General features: G+C 41.6%; 1 protein-coding gene across 1 annotated transcript in view; it reads left to right on the forward strand.

Moving 5' to 3' along the window:
• EIF3B (eukaryotic translation initiation factor 3 subunit B) overlaps positions 1-14,491 on the forward strand; it is a 404,806-nt gene that overhangs the window by 217,325 nt on the left and 172,990 nt on the right. The window contains exons 7-11 of the mRNA XM_078664978.1: positions 841-972; positions 1,090-1,156; positions 1,866-1,912; positions 5,735-5,945; positions 6,081-6,153. Of these exons, the coding sequence (XP_078521104.1) occupies positions 841-972; positions 1,090-1,156; positions 1,866-1,912; positions 5,735-5,945; positions 6,081-6,153 (530 nt within the window). The remainder of the gene's footprint in view (positions 1-840; positions 973-1,089; positions 1,157-1,865; positions 1,913-5,734; positions 5,946-6,080; positions 6,154-14,491) is intronic.

Genomic DNA, 14,491 nt, shown 5'->3' on the forward strand with positions numbered 1-14,491 from the left:
TCTGTCTTGGACTGAGGTCCATAAAGGCCAAGTGTATCGACTCCTTCCTCACTTTTACATACTTACTTCCTCACTTTTACATACTTAGTGGATACAGATTTAAATTTTGCCCAATGGTTCCTCTACCTGGCCTAAACCCGTATTGGATATCTGATAGAATCTTTCTATTCTCTGCCCAGTCTTTCAATCAATTCGACAGTACTCTGTCTAAGACCTACACTTCAGCATCCACTACAGAGATGGGCTGGATCTGCACGAATCCCTTTTTTTAATTACAGGAACAATGATTGACTTATGCCAAGCATTCACCATATTTCCACGCGCTGCTGCATTAAGATGCTGAGTGACCAAAGGGGCCTAAAGATCCACGCATGATTTATAGAGGTCCCCGGGAACTCCATCTGGCCCAGGAGTTTTATTGGATGAGAGGGCGCTATGGATTCTGCTATTTCAGTCAAATTAAACTTTATCTCACCCCCTTTGAAAAGGGTATCCACTTTAGAGCTAGAAGTTGGCGTGCATGCAGTGGAATAAATAGATTCAAAAGAGTCTGACCCAGTCATGAGCTGGAATGTTTAGAATCAGATCTTGTATTTGCTACCTCATTGAAAGGTGAAGGTGTTGTTTTACATATTCATGTACTTTTTTAACAGGGAGAGTAGTTTTTCACAAAAAATGTATGCTGCAATAATACGTACAACATTTCTGGCTCTGTTTTGGGAACATCAATTACAATTATTGCTCAAGTGGCTTCAATTTAGTTTTCTTACTGATTCTGCCGTGGAGAAGAGCATACGTATGTGCTGCATAGATTAACAAGTGGGATTTTTTTCCTTCTAGATACATGGTGACTTTCAGCCCCCTGATGGACACAAAGGACGACCCCCAAGCCATTATAATCTGGGATATCCTTACAGGACAGAAGAAGAGAGGATTTCACTGTGAAAGCTCAGCACATTGGCCTATTTTTAAGTATGTTTGAGCTATTGATTTTGACATTTTACACCAACTGGTATGCATTCTACCTTGTAAATTGTGATTGGCGTGGAAAAGCAAAAATGTTGATGCCATATTTTTATTTTCTGTTAGGTGGAGCCATGATGGTAAATTCTTTGCACGAATGACCTCTGACACACTAAGCATCTATGAAACACCTGTGAGTTTTTTTATTGCCTTTAACTGTTTAAAACTGTCGGAAATAAGCTCATCATACCCCATGACTGGAGTTCATTATTTGCTGCTCCAAACTTCTCCACTTTTTAATTCCTGCTCACTTGTGGCAATTTTCCCACTGTGGGAATTTTGTCACCTGTTATCTTTATAATCGAAAAGTGCATTGATTGTGTTGCTTGTGCAAAACGCCCTTCACTAAATGTTAATTGTCTTCTCTAAACCCTTCAGATGTTTCCTGTTTGGCTGTCCCATGTGCACCTTAAGCTTCAATCAGTTTTCTCTTTTCTGTTGGAATACATTCAAATGCGATTCACTTTTTCGTGCCAGTTTCTGTGTGCTGTAAATATTCCTTCTCACTTTCCTTTTTTTCTATTTGTTTTTGTATTGAGGTTTTCTGCATGTATAATGGTGCCTGATTTACAGCTTATGTTTGTACTGCATTCATTGTGCACTTGCTACAGTCGTCAATGGGTTGACCCTGATTTAAGAAATAGAAGTAATATTCGGTTTCTCTGTTTGTTTGATAATTGTTTTAAAATTAACAAACAAAGAGGTTCTCATTTTTCTCTAACTCATTTGTTTTAGGAGCTTAATACCTGAAAAAATGTTAGCTTTGTATTGAGCATGTGGGTTGTGGCTCTATAAATTTGTTGTGAGGTGTTATTAAACTGGAATAAATTGGTTTCTTGCAGTCAATGGGACTGTTGGACAAAAAAAGTTTGAAGATCAGTGGAATCAAGTAAGTTCTTAAGTTACTTTTTAAAATCAAACTTTGAAGCGTTTAAAATGCCTAAACATGTTTAGTACATATGACCTTGATTAATCTTCGTAATCACTAGAAAATTTCTCTATTATGTGTTTTGTGAAATTCAGCAATACTTTATGTGAAGAAAACTCTTGTTCTTTATTTTTTCACACAGCAGTCTGACACAATTTCATCTTTTTCATGTTTTAGAGGAGATTTAGAATCTAGGGTGAATACAACCGACCCCCCTCCAAAAAAAAAAAAAATCAGCTGGACTGTTGTAGTCTTCCTCTTTAAAAGAGGAACAATAACAGAGGCGGATGGGTATCAGACGATTAGAGAATATTTGACATTCGCTTGGTAGCTTCCTGAGAGCTTCCAATTGAACTGAATTAACTTTTTCACTCTGAAGCAAAGGTCCCTGGATAGTGGGATTTGTCTTTTTTTCTTTAAAGTACTTTGTGAGCAGTTTTGCGGCCTAGCTCAATGTGCTTATCACCACACATTTAAATTTGTGGTAGTAAATGTCCATTGCCTTTCTTTCTGACTTGCTTTATTTTTTAGTACACTCGACATTGTAGCCCTTTGTGGTTACTCCTTTTATTTTGTTTTGAAATTCTGTAATGAAACTTAGTCTTGCAGAGTTAGTAAGTTCCCTAAACTCTGTGTTGGTGTGGAGCTGCTTCATCTTACGATGTAAATGAAGATTTTCACCTGAAGGTTGATGACAGCTGATACTCCTTCAGGTTGCCTTCGTCATTTTTGGTTGTACAAACCTGCTTTTTTTTGGCAACCTGATCTTTGCTTTGTAAATGTAGATGTCTGATTAATTTGCTGCTCGTATTGTATTGTGCTGGCAGTTGTCTAGCGGCCATGACCTAATGCTGTAGCAATTCTGAGGACAATTGACAAATCTCCCTGACCTTTTTAAAGCTGCCGCGAAAGCACAGAATTGGAGACATTTAAACTTTGAATTTAATACACCATTTGGTGACTTTTGTCTCACTAGTAGTTGCTACTTTTGATAAATAAGAGTAGAATGGATTTATGTCTGAAGCCACGTACATTTTGACGCCCTTAAAGGATACTTGGCAAGAAAGGGATTTTCTGGGATCGCGTACTCGACCACAAATGTGCTGTCAGTTGCAATACATGTTGTGGGCTTTCCAAGAGCATACAGGGGTTTGGAGCCCGCTCATTGCTTACTAATGGTTGGCTTTCCTGTTGATCATTTACCTGCTTTCTATTTGTGTCCCTGCTTGTCACTCTTGTGTATCCCTAGGTAAGCAAATACTGCCACCTACGGTATACCTTGACTCCTCAATTTTGCTATTGAGGAGCAGTCAAATGGAATACCTTTCAGTTTACCAGTACTTGTGGCCCTTGAATACCAGTGGTAAATTACAGCACTAACACAGGTTACTGCCCAGTCACAACTGACTACTTATCTACTCCAGAGTGGCCTTGCAGCACTGGGTTACAATTCTATTGCTGGTTATTCATGTGAGTAATACATGATATATACGTTCTTACCAAATTTAATCATGAGACTGAAATAGTAGTTTACTATCCATAACGAGAAGGGAAAGAGTTGCTTGTGCTATAGAATTGAGGGTCGCAGAGTGGAGTAGAGGGACATAGAGTGGAGAGTCACAGGGTGGAGAGTAGAGTGCAGTGTTGTAGAGTGGCATAGAGTGGAGTAGGGTGTTATAGAGATTAGTGATATAGGGTGGAGGGGTGTAGAGTGGCGCAGCATATAGTGGAGCAAAGTGTTGTGGAGTGTCAGTGCATAAAATGTAGTATAGTGCACTGGAGCGGCGTTGATTGTATTCTGGTGGAGTGGCATAGAGGAGTGTCAAAGTGTGCAGTGGAATAGAGTATTGTAGAGTGGAGTATGCATGGTGTGATAGCGCACTACTATTCCAGACAACATATTTTCAATTAAAATGACCACTACTGTTGCAGACTTAGTTTTACTGATAAAATCATACAGCACACAATGTGTGCAAATGGCATCATCAAATGTATTGATTTATATTGATCGTATTAATATATTTATTTCCACAACTCTTCAGAATTACATAAAGTACTTCATTTGTGCTTTCCTAATTCTGATATATTCTGAGATATTTGCAGTTCATTTACAGACATTTACATTTTGTTGTGTGCCTATAAAATAACAACCTACAGTCTCTCCTCTCACATGGGTACCCAACACAATTGCCACATAAATCCTTTCACTTTGAAGTAGGAGGAAAAAAAACTAAACTCCAGCGGCGGAAAAAGAACTAAACACCAAGCTCCCTTAGATGACAGAGCCTGACATTGGACACCTATCCTTGATTACACAACAAATGTGACAAGATAATATTAAGATTTAAAGGCCTGTTTACAAAAAGTGATCCGTGGAAGAATACAGTTAACGCCTTCACTGCGGCGGCTATTCCGCCGCAGTGCTAAGGGGGCGGGGCGGCCGCATGCTGGTGACGGAACCGCTCCGTCACCAGCCGCGGTTGGGCTGTGCTTGTGACGGAGCGGTTCCGTCATGGCCCGCTCAATAGAACGCTCAGCGCAGGCGCGGAGTTCGCGCCGCGCATGAGCGGCGAGCGGGCCATGACGGAACGGCTCAGTCATCAGCACAGCGCACCCGCAGCTGATGACGGAGCCGTTCCGTCATCAGCATGGAACGGGTTAATAGGGTATGCTCCATTGGAGGGACTAACTCCAGCTGGACAACCTAAACCAAAGAAAGCTATCAAATAGAAAGGAAGCAACTGTGAGTTGCATACCACAAAGCCAATGGTAAGCAGTGGGCGGAATGCATTCCCAGGGAAGCATTAATTGTAATTTTGTAATTGTGGGATACTTGTAAAGCGCACTGTTACTCTACCCGAGTGTCCTGGCGCTGTAGACCGCTGGGGAACCCGTCCTGGTTTTCCCTGTGAGATGGTCCCTTTCTGGGTATCTCCAGGGTGAAACCAGGCATCCCCGGCGTCTGTGGGGGGCCGTTGTAGAGATGAGGCAAGCTTAATGCCCAGAGTTACTGAGTGTGTTCCCTGGTTAGAGTAGGCACTGAGGCGAGAATTATCGAGTCCGTTGACCCTGGTCCAAGACCCTGCCGCGTCGGGAATTGAACCCTGGTCCCGGGCCGTTCTCTGCTTACAGGTCTGCCGCCTCTAACCAGTGAGCCACACCTCTTCACCATTAAGAATGTCTTTAAGATGTCTTGAGGATTCAACCTAAACCGGCTTTCGGCTTGTTAATGATTTGGCCATGTTAATGTTAAAAAAGTTTGGGAAGGATACAATTCTCTTAATAAAAAGATGTTCCACATCACATTTGTAAGCGGAGCTATTCCAGTGTTCATGAATGTGAAGAAGATATTCATGACACACACATCTCCCCCAGAAGCCAATGGGTTGGCTGTTGGCACATGAATAGCAGTTTACATTGAAGCTAGATTCTGTAGCAATCACATTCACACCATCTATAGACCTATACATATTGGTGACAATTAAGCACACTAATTCTAAGATGATGTAAATAGCATCTAAAGGTTTTGATGTGGCAGTGTTTTGTTTTGTATTACAGAAGAAATATTCTTGTGCCCAAGTGCTCAATTTCAGCTGTTGCCTTTTCCTTGCTGTTCTCTTATCTAATTTTTTCTTGCATTTTGAGAAAATTATACTATTTTATATTATTTGTGAAGTATCTTATTGTAAGCAGTATTAAAATAATTCATGTTCAACGCTTTGAACATAATTACACACCAGGCACAACTATTCTGTTCTTAATTTGAACTCTTTATTTTCCAAGGGAATTCTCATGGTCCCCAGGAGGAAATATAATTGCATTTTGGGTCCCTGAAGACAAAGATATTCCTGCAAGAGTAACGTTGATGCAGCTTCCATCCAGGCAAGAAATTAGAGTGCGGAATCTATTCAATGTGGTAGACTGCAAGCTTCAGTGGCAAAAGAATGGTGATTACTTGTGTGTCAAGGTTGACCGGACACCCAAGGGCACTCAGGTATGTTTAATCTCTGATGTGATGTTAATTCTTATTTATGAAGGCAAAAGACTTCCTTTGTTTCTTAAAATCAGTTTTCTTTGCAAATGACCTCTCAGACATGAGACTAAAAGTAGAATTGCCACCTGTGTTTAGGGCGTCGTGACCAACTTTGAGATCTTCCGAATGAGGGAAAAGCAGGTACCAGTTGATGTGGTGGAAATGAAAGGTACGTTTAAATAACATAATCTAGCACTTAGAAACAATGAAACTCGATCTTCATCCTTAATTCGATTAAAGATTGTGTTATGTTTTCATTTAAATTGCTTTCTTGTGTTGTACTTGTTGTGCTGTACTTTATCTAAAAGTTTTTAGAAGTCCCTTGATAGCAGTTATTGGATGCTGAAAACGCACATAAAATTTGTAGCCCCGACTGCAAAGGAAATCCTCCTCCTTCAAAAGGTGCTGCTTTGATTGACCTAAAGGACCCTAGTACTCTCTGTAAAGGTGGTAGGTCGAATAGTTGTTTATTTTAAGGCCTGTGATAACGAATCTGCTAATTAAACTACAAAATACATTTTTGGAATAAGCGCAGCGAGGTTTTGAATATGATATTTTACTCAATCTTTACATGTTAATTGGTTTTGTTTTTTCTTTCCAAAATGCATTAAAAATTGACAAGACATTGTATGACAGATAAGTAGCTATGTTGCTGACTATTTTTTGTTCTGGGCTAAAGGGTATTAAGCATTCAGGTTATGCATCAACTTATTTCTGGAGTAATGGTCCTTTACAACTCCATTCTCATGCAGATGGTAAATATTTGTGGATGGTTTGACTACTCTTTCCAGTTGAACGATTTCTCTTTCTGTCAAAATGTTTATATGTTGAAATCCTAACTCCTGAGGGTTCTTTAGCTAAAGCTAGCACTGACAGCAAAGATGTCTTTCGCTTGTGTAATTAGCAGAATACAAGCTCCAATATGAAAGGTAGAATGTGTAGTAAGTGCTGCTTTAAATTCTGCGGGATGTGGAAAATAAAAACTGGAATGCACTTTGCCTACAAACCCTATTCATATTTTACCCACCATGTTATAAAATGGGGGAGACCACCTGCAGTACATATGGAATGCTGACACACCACTAGTCTATAATTCTTATTGTACTGCATGAATAGTTTCTGGATTCACAAGGCTGTGCATCATTGTGCCATTTAGTGAATGGGTCTGAAATGTCTTTCTAATTTCCCCCCCTGGGCAGTGCTCTCACCAAGAACGTTTTTTAGAGAAATCCCCTTTAGAAGGACATCAGCCAGGAGTCAGGAAATAAACGACTGGGATTGAGCATATCCCTGTTAGTCTGTCAAATGTTCCTCAAAGGAAGACAGCCACTAGGTTTGTAACATCTATCTACCAAAGAACCACATCTCAGAGGACTGTAACACATGTGGGGGGTTTCAGCCCAAGACCTTTAAGCTGAAGCAAAGCTGGGCTCTTTACTCCATGATGTAATCACTGAAATAAGTGCTTCTGAACAACTTCAGAACCCAGAGGAAACTGAGGTGAGAAGGCTCTGAAGCCGAAGAGGTTGCTTAAACGGAGAGACGCGAGAAAGCACTTTAGATGTCAAATAAAAGTGAAACCAAGAAGATAATAAATTTCACAGGGGCACAGTGGGGGGTCGTGCCAGAGCATTCAGACTCTAACTCCTCAAACACTACTCCAACAATAACCACAATGGTGATCGAGGACAAGCAAAAGGAAAAAGCCTCTGTCTTAAGTCGAAAAACACCACTGACAGTAGACCCTTGCAGCTGGCCTTGATTTGTAACACAATGGAGTGCAAAATGCCGAAGTACAGGTACCTGCAACAGGTCACAGGAGAATGCCCTTATGATAGTCTAGTCAAGCAAATCTGAATGCACTTTTCCCCCAATCCTGGTGGTGTTAAACGGATGTAGACGTGTTATGACATTAATCCTTATTGCCCTCAGTGGGCCAGGCAAACCTAGTTCTTGGATTTGGTGGAGATGGCATAGGCAGGGTGATAAGACCAGTGGTGGCAGGCAAGTACGCCAATTGGAGGGGTGGGCTAATAGGTGGGGGCGTAAAATAAACAAACAACATAAATACATGAAATAAATGTTAAAAAAACACTTACCTGCTTGTGCAGTCACGTCTCCTTGCTCCGGTCTTCTTCTTTTCCGACGTCACTCCAGCGCATCAGCTAACCTACCTAACCAACCAATCCTGGCACTGCTCTCAACATGAAATAAGCGCCAGGATTGGAGGGAGCAGCGTCTCTTGGCGCTCTTGAGGTCAATAAAGGCTTGTGCAGGCTCTCAACGGGTTGAGAGGTTTATAGTGTGCATGTCAGACTAGCCGCCCCAAGGCAGCTTACCAAAGGGACATGTGCACTATAAACTAGTGCACAGGCAGCCCACCACTGCTGCCACTCAACAGGCCGGCCCCTTCCTGAATCGGTATGGGTTGACAAAAAATAAAATGCTAATTAATCAACTTCATTTACATTTGATTTTTCATCTCGGGGGGGGGCGCATTTAAGTGAGGTGTCGCTCCTCCGCTCCAATGGAGGAGCCGCCCATGGATGAGACTTCCAACTCATCAAGACTTGTTAAAAGTGCAAGGGGGCCAGGTATTCTGCCCAGAGTGAGCAACCCTCAGACTAGCAGTATGGTTTGTGAGGACTTAGTTTGGTCACATAGGACTCCCACAGAGAAAAAATGGAGGTCCTTGAAGAAGCCAAAAAACCAAGTGCTACATGGCAAAATAAAGCAGATTTATACACCGGTTTGATAAAGCATAACTGAAAGACACTACATTGAACAGGTACCTCACCCACTTGATAGAAAGATTGATAGATGAGAACGATCATAGGCTTCTCTTAAGGGTCACTTCCCTGTCATAGTGACCTACACTAGAGCATCATCGGAATACATTTCTTCAACACTCTGCTGATCAGTGGATTTGTAAAAAAACAAAAAAGATGGCCCCACCAAGGTCTGTGCCTGCACCTCAATTGCACCTAAACTAATGTAGCTCATGAAGCCCCTGTTTGATCTGATGCATAATGCAGGGCTGGATTGCTTACTACTTAAAACAGCCTTCTTGATTGTCATCCTGTACTAATGAAGAGTTAGAGTTGCAGTCACTCACAGTGCAAGACCTCTTCTTACAAATAGTCCAGGACAAAGTGTTATTGAGGACAAACCCACACTTTTTATTCAAGGTCATCCCACATTTCCTTGTCAAACAGGATATACAGCTGCCAATGTTTTTCCAGGATCAAAAAAGGCAAGTAGAAATAGCTTGTGCATGGTGGGTGTCCGAATGTTACGTGCAAGAAAAAGACATGGGAAGGAGAACAGGTCATCTCTTTCACGACTCCAGGCAAAGGCTCACCGGTCATCAATGTCATCATTGCAAGAGAGATGGTACAAACAATCCAGACATGTTACAATGGTATTTGCCTCAGCGCTAGGCCTGCTGGCCTAGCACTGAGGCAAATACCAACTGCGCACTCAAAAAGGGAAAATCGAGCAACTCTGGCATTCATAGCGAATGTCTTTATATATGACATCTGTGGACGTTCAAGCGAACTTGGAAGCACTAGTAGGATAGAGTACTAAAGTGCCTATTTGCATCCACAAACTCATAACTTTTGCGTTTCTAGCTATGCGGCATATTATTATGGGTGCTAAGAAACCCAAATATTTGTTTGAGCCTTTGATGAAACTGTTAAAGGCCAAACTATAAGGCCCACAATGCAGTGAGCACATGGTTGTATCCGTTGTCCTCCTACCAAAGAATGGCATTGTGAAATGCTAAATAAATGTAAGTCCATGGCTTTGTGGCTTTGTTTCTTATGTTTTTATTTTGTAGGCAATGAAGGGTTAAACAGCTCAGTGTGGAGATGTCAGAGATGCCTTTCAGATATAATCAGCTAAATTAACACGCCTTAGAAAACCTGCGATGTGCTTCCTTTCCAGAACAATGTGAGCAGCAACAGTTAGAAGTGTTCAAACTTGATATTCAGAAATATAGATTTAGTTGACTGCTCACACCACCAATGTGAAGTGCCGTGAGTGAGCAAGTGGAGCCCAGGTGGCATTGCTGACCTGCGACAGCCACCAGGAAAGTAAAAAAGCATTTGCAATGCATTTGGTCTCACATTTGTGAAAGTTAGAGCTGTTGGCGTTGTAAATGACAGTGTTTTTTTAAACTTTTGTTTGGCAGTGGAGTGATCATATTTGCATAGCGATACTGCCATTCGGATGGCTTAGCGGTGCTGGAGAACTATAAAATGGGAAATAAGTTACGTGGGAAGTGAGGTGGAAAATAAATGCCACCAATAGATAAAGGAATTAAAAGCAGGCTTTAATTAAAGTCCTTTGACACTGCTAGCCTATGTATTAGTTATACAGTGACCACTAGAGAGGTTTTCATAACTGGCCATTGAGTCGCATGCTGGCAGCAAGAGTTGCAGTACCTGCAATTTCAGCTGAAAATCAAATACAACTAAAATACAATACAACCAAAAGCAGCATAGCTGACTGCACTGCTCATGACTGACCAGAGAACATCTTGTCATTGGGCATTACCTGGCGAGTAGGACATGATGACCAACTTTCCAAACGCCCAGAGCCCTGTCAAATTACCCTTTAATGTTTAATCAGACCCAGAGCAGCAGGATTGTACAGCCATTTTTAGGTCTCGCCTGAGCCATCGCGCATGTGCATGCGCTGCTCTGCGAAGCTTTTAGTAAGGGCTTTAAACTGTGAACACGTGCCTGTGCGTGTGCTTTTTTTTTCCATGACTCGCTATTGGCCTTTGCATGCGTCTTTCTAAGAAAGACAACACGTAATTGGCCAAAGGCGGGTGCATGTCTCGCCTTCTCTCTCTCCCCTGGCCTAGGGAGCTCGGGAGTGAGCAGCAGCGCCATCTTTTAACAATTATCGCGCCCACGTCTCGTGGTCACGTTAATTGGAAATGGATGGTGGTCACGCTGTCCCTGGTGCACTTTAAATGCGGCGCTTTCACTTTCGCCGCCGACCAGGCACGCTCGGCAGCGCTTGTTAACATCATGGGATGGTGTTATGATGCTCATTGTTCTATGTGGCCCTAATAAAATGTCTTAGGGAGGGGGGAGTAGAAAACATTTGCTCCAAAACTCGTGTGTTTAATCTTTTGTCTTTTTACTTCGCCATCCAAGAAGTTACAGTACAAAACAATATTCTGAACAAACCCAAATTGTTACCTTGTCTAGTAAAGGATACACAGTATCCGCTAAACAGAGAGATTCTTATTTCCGTGCTCTCTGTTACAAAGCCCTTGACAACCAGGAAGTGCGGGTCACGGGGTGGGCTGTCTGGGCTGGGAATGGCATGAGGGAATTTAGAGCGTCTGCTGTGACAGAACAAAGCTCCTCAGACTCTGGGTGCAAAGAGCACTTTCCAGCTTGCCCAAGCATCCTTCAGAGTCGAGAATTTCAGACACTTAACTAAAAATTTCAAGCTGGCCTCTGCCGGACTGCTTCTCACGCTTACTTTATACAAGTGGGAATATCCGGAATGCCAGCAAGAATCCAAAGAAACATCTTTTGAGACAGCTGAAAAGATGCAGTGATGCTGTATGCTTACACGTCTTAACGAGCCGGCTCAAACCCACAATATTAGCAGTGACATTGTGGTGAAACAAAGTTCAGATTTCACTCTGGCTGGGGCCACTAGAGAGCGGTTGAACAACAATGTCGATGCAAAGTGTGTTTTGACTCCATTAAGGTACTTCCTTATCGTGTAAATGTGAAACGATAGCCATGCTACAAATGTTAACCTTTTGAGAACGTTAGGTCAGCGGATCCAGCTACGGGGCCCTTTCATAGGCTTGTGGGATCCCTTTCAACCATTGACCAGCCACAAAATGATACTTTTGGGTATAGATTTCCCGGCCAGCAGCGAAGCACCTCACTATGTTATGTTCTGTTATGTTATGTTACTGGCATTTATTATGCGCACAGCTGCTCCAGCGAAGGAGCGTCCCGGCGCCCAACAAGGCAGCCACACAACATAAGTAAAAGATGGACATTAAAAGAAGAAAGAGCTATGGAAACAAAACAACACTAGTGGCAAGTCTGGGCAAACACCCACTTGCGAAGTACGAACAGGCAAACAGATTTATGAGAGGACAAAAGAGAGTGCATGATTTGTGTTACTAAGCATGTTTGGTGTATGTTAGATGTCCACAAGCAGAAAAGCACAATGGATTGGCTTAGCAACTGTGCCGTGGGCACTAATACAAGAAAGGAAAATGGACCCGTTAGCTGGATAGGAAAAAAAGATCATAACTCTGGTACAAAAGGTACCTCCCACATGGGCACCATTTCCATGACACCTGCTTCATTAATGGTGGCCACGACCCATGGCACAATATTATCACTTTAGTAAAGGGCAGACTTTCACATGTGCAAACTTATAACCTATCCTCAGCCACAGAGCACCAAGCATGCCCATTGGGGAAACAGGGAAGCTGCAATGTTTTTTAAGCATGTGCAAAGGTCCAATACCATCTTTCCTGGTGGTTTGTTACATCTAGTAGCTGCCAATAGTTGATAGTAAATATAAAACCAGCATGTTTATTTAAGTCATTGTGATTTGCTTTCCAAGGTCATCTGAGAGGAAGTCATCCCACTGGTCGTTTCCACCTAATCAGTGCCTAGCAGGCCCCACTACTATCCACTTCACTATTAGAAGCAACAATGACAGTGCTTCTCAAAGCTTTTTTTTTACTTCCAGTCTTTGGTGTCTATTATTCCTAAACGTACAGTATTAAGACATGCTTACTCAAGGAAATAAATACTCAGGGAATCGGTCCCTCTTTATCATTCTGTGGTTCTTAGTGCTGCATGACTTGGGTCCGACAAAAGCCTGAACAAAGACATAGGGTACGAGACGGGTTATATGCATGTAAATATCAAACATTTATTGCCCATTACTTTTAAAAAGTGGACCTAAAACCATTCTTATGGCGGTGAAATAAAATTCACATTTCAAACAACTGCAGGTGCCTTACATAAGGGCTTTTCTTTGAAAGAAGAAGCCATGCTGTGGTCTTTGTGAAGTCAAGGCAGCCAGATTTAGCAACCTCCCAAAGGCCTCAAGGGATGGTCAATTATCAATTGTGCACTATACTGTAGGCCACTCACTGCTTCTTTGATGGACTTTCCTCTAACTCTATTACTCAATTTATACCTCTTGTTTCTGAGTTTAGTAGGATATACCATATGGCTCCAACGCATAAATTGGTCAGTCATACATATTCTGTCAGCATACATTATTTTAATTAATTTTCCTATTCTTAATGATAACTTAAAAAAAATATTTTATTTAGTCTTTGGGAGCCCACCTACTTTAAATCCTTCAAATAAAAATGCTCTCTAAGCTTTATATGTTGAAAAAGAAAATAACTGGAAACAAGCATTGGCATAGCCAATAGGTCTCGCCGTTAGGACCGTGTAAGTAAAAAAAAAAAAATGTAAGTGTAAGACTTCACGTTTACATTTACTGCGTCCTAAATACGAAGTAAATGTAAACGTGAAGTCTTAAACTTCAGGTTTTTTTTTTTTTTTTTACTTATAAGGTCCCAAAGGCGAGACCATTTGGCTATGCCAATGCTTGTTATTTGTTGAAATTGTGCACTTTTTAAAATTAATAAAAACGTTGTTTGCTCGGTGCGTGCCCAGATAGTGACTCAGTTCATAGGATTATTTTTAGACCCGGGTACCTATGCAAAAACAAGGCCCCTGTCTTAACACAGTCGACATGCACTTTAACTGCTATTGGTTGCATCGCTGTGCGATGGTACAGGATTTTCAGCACCAACAAGGGAGATTACTGAACTATCTTATGGCGGTTTTCAGATCATACAGCAACATTTAGAGCCAGCAGATGAAAGGCATTACAATTTAACTGATAAGCGAACAGTGAGGCAGAGCAAGCACAAAGCTTTCAATTATCATACAAAATGGGGGCTGAAGGCATTGACTTTCTCCCTGTGATCTTCATAATCAGATTAACTACTCTGATTCACATATTAGGGCAAAATGTTTAACGCAGATGACAGATTGAATATTGGTGATGTCCTAAGTCTAAAATAAATTCCACAATGTGGACAGGCGAGTCCGAAATACAGCTTTTTGGAAACATTTGAGCAGTGGCATTAACCTTTTAATCACAAAATTGAGGTGGGGAAAGGCATGGCGAGGAAATACATTTGAGTTGCCATCCATAAACACGCTGCTCCAATGCGTGTGTGCTTACAGCAAATTACCTAAAACAGACTTAATACCCTTTCTCTTAGTCATGCCATTTTCTTCTAACACTCCACGCTCCTAAGCTGGCTGCTAAAAAGCGTAAGGTGCATAAAACAGCTTTGTCCCATTGCAGCGCCCCTCACACACCCGCTACACAACACTGAGAGGACATGTTGGGATAATACTGTAATGCCTTATGATGTTACCAAATGATACGGCCACATGACTTGATGTTACAAT

Source organism: Lissotriton helveticus, chromosome 10 (genome assembly GCF_964261635.1).
Source record: "Lissotriton helveticus chromosome 10, aLisHel1.1, whole genome shotgun sequence".
Taxonomy (NCBI): Eukaryota; Metazoa; Chordata; class Amphibia; order Caudata; family Salamandridae; genus Lissotriton; species Lissotriton helveticus.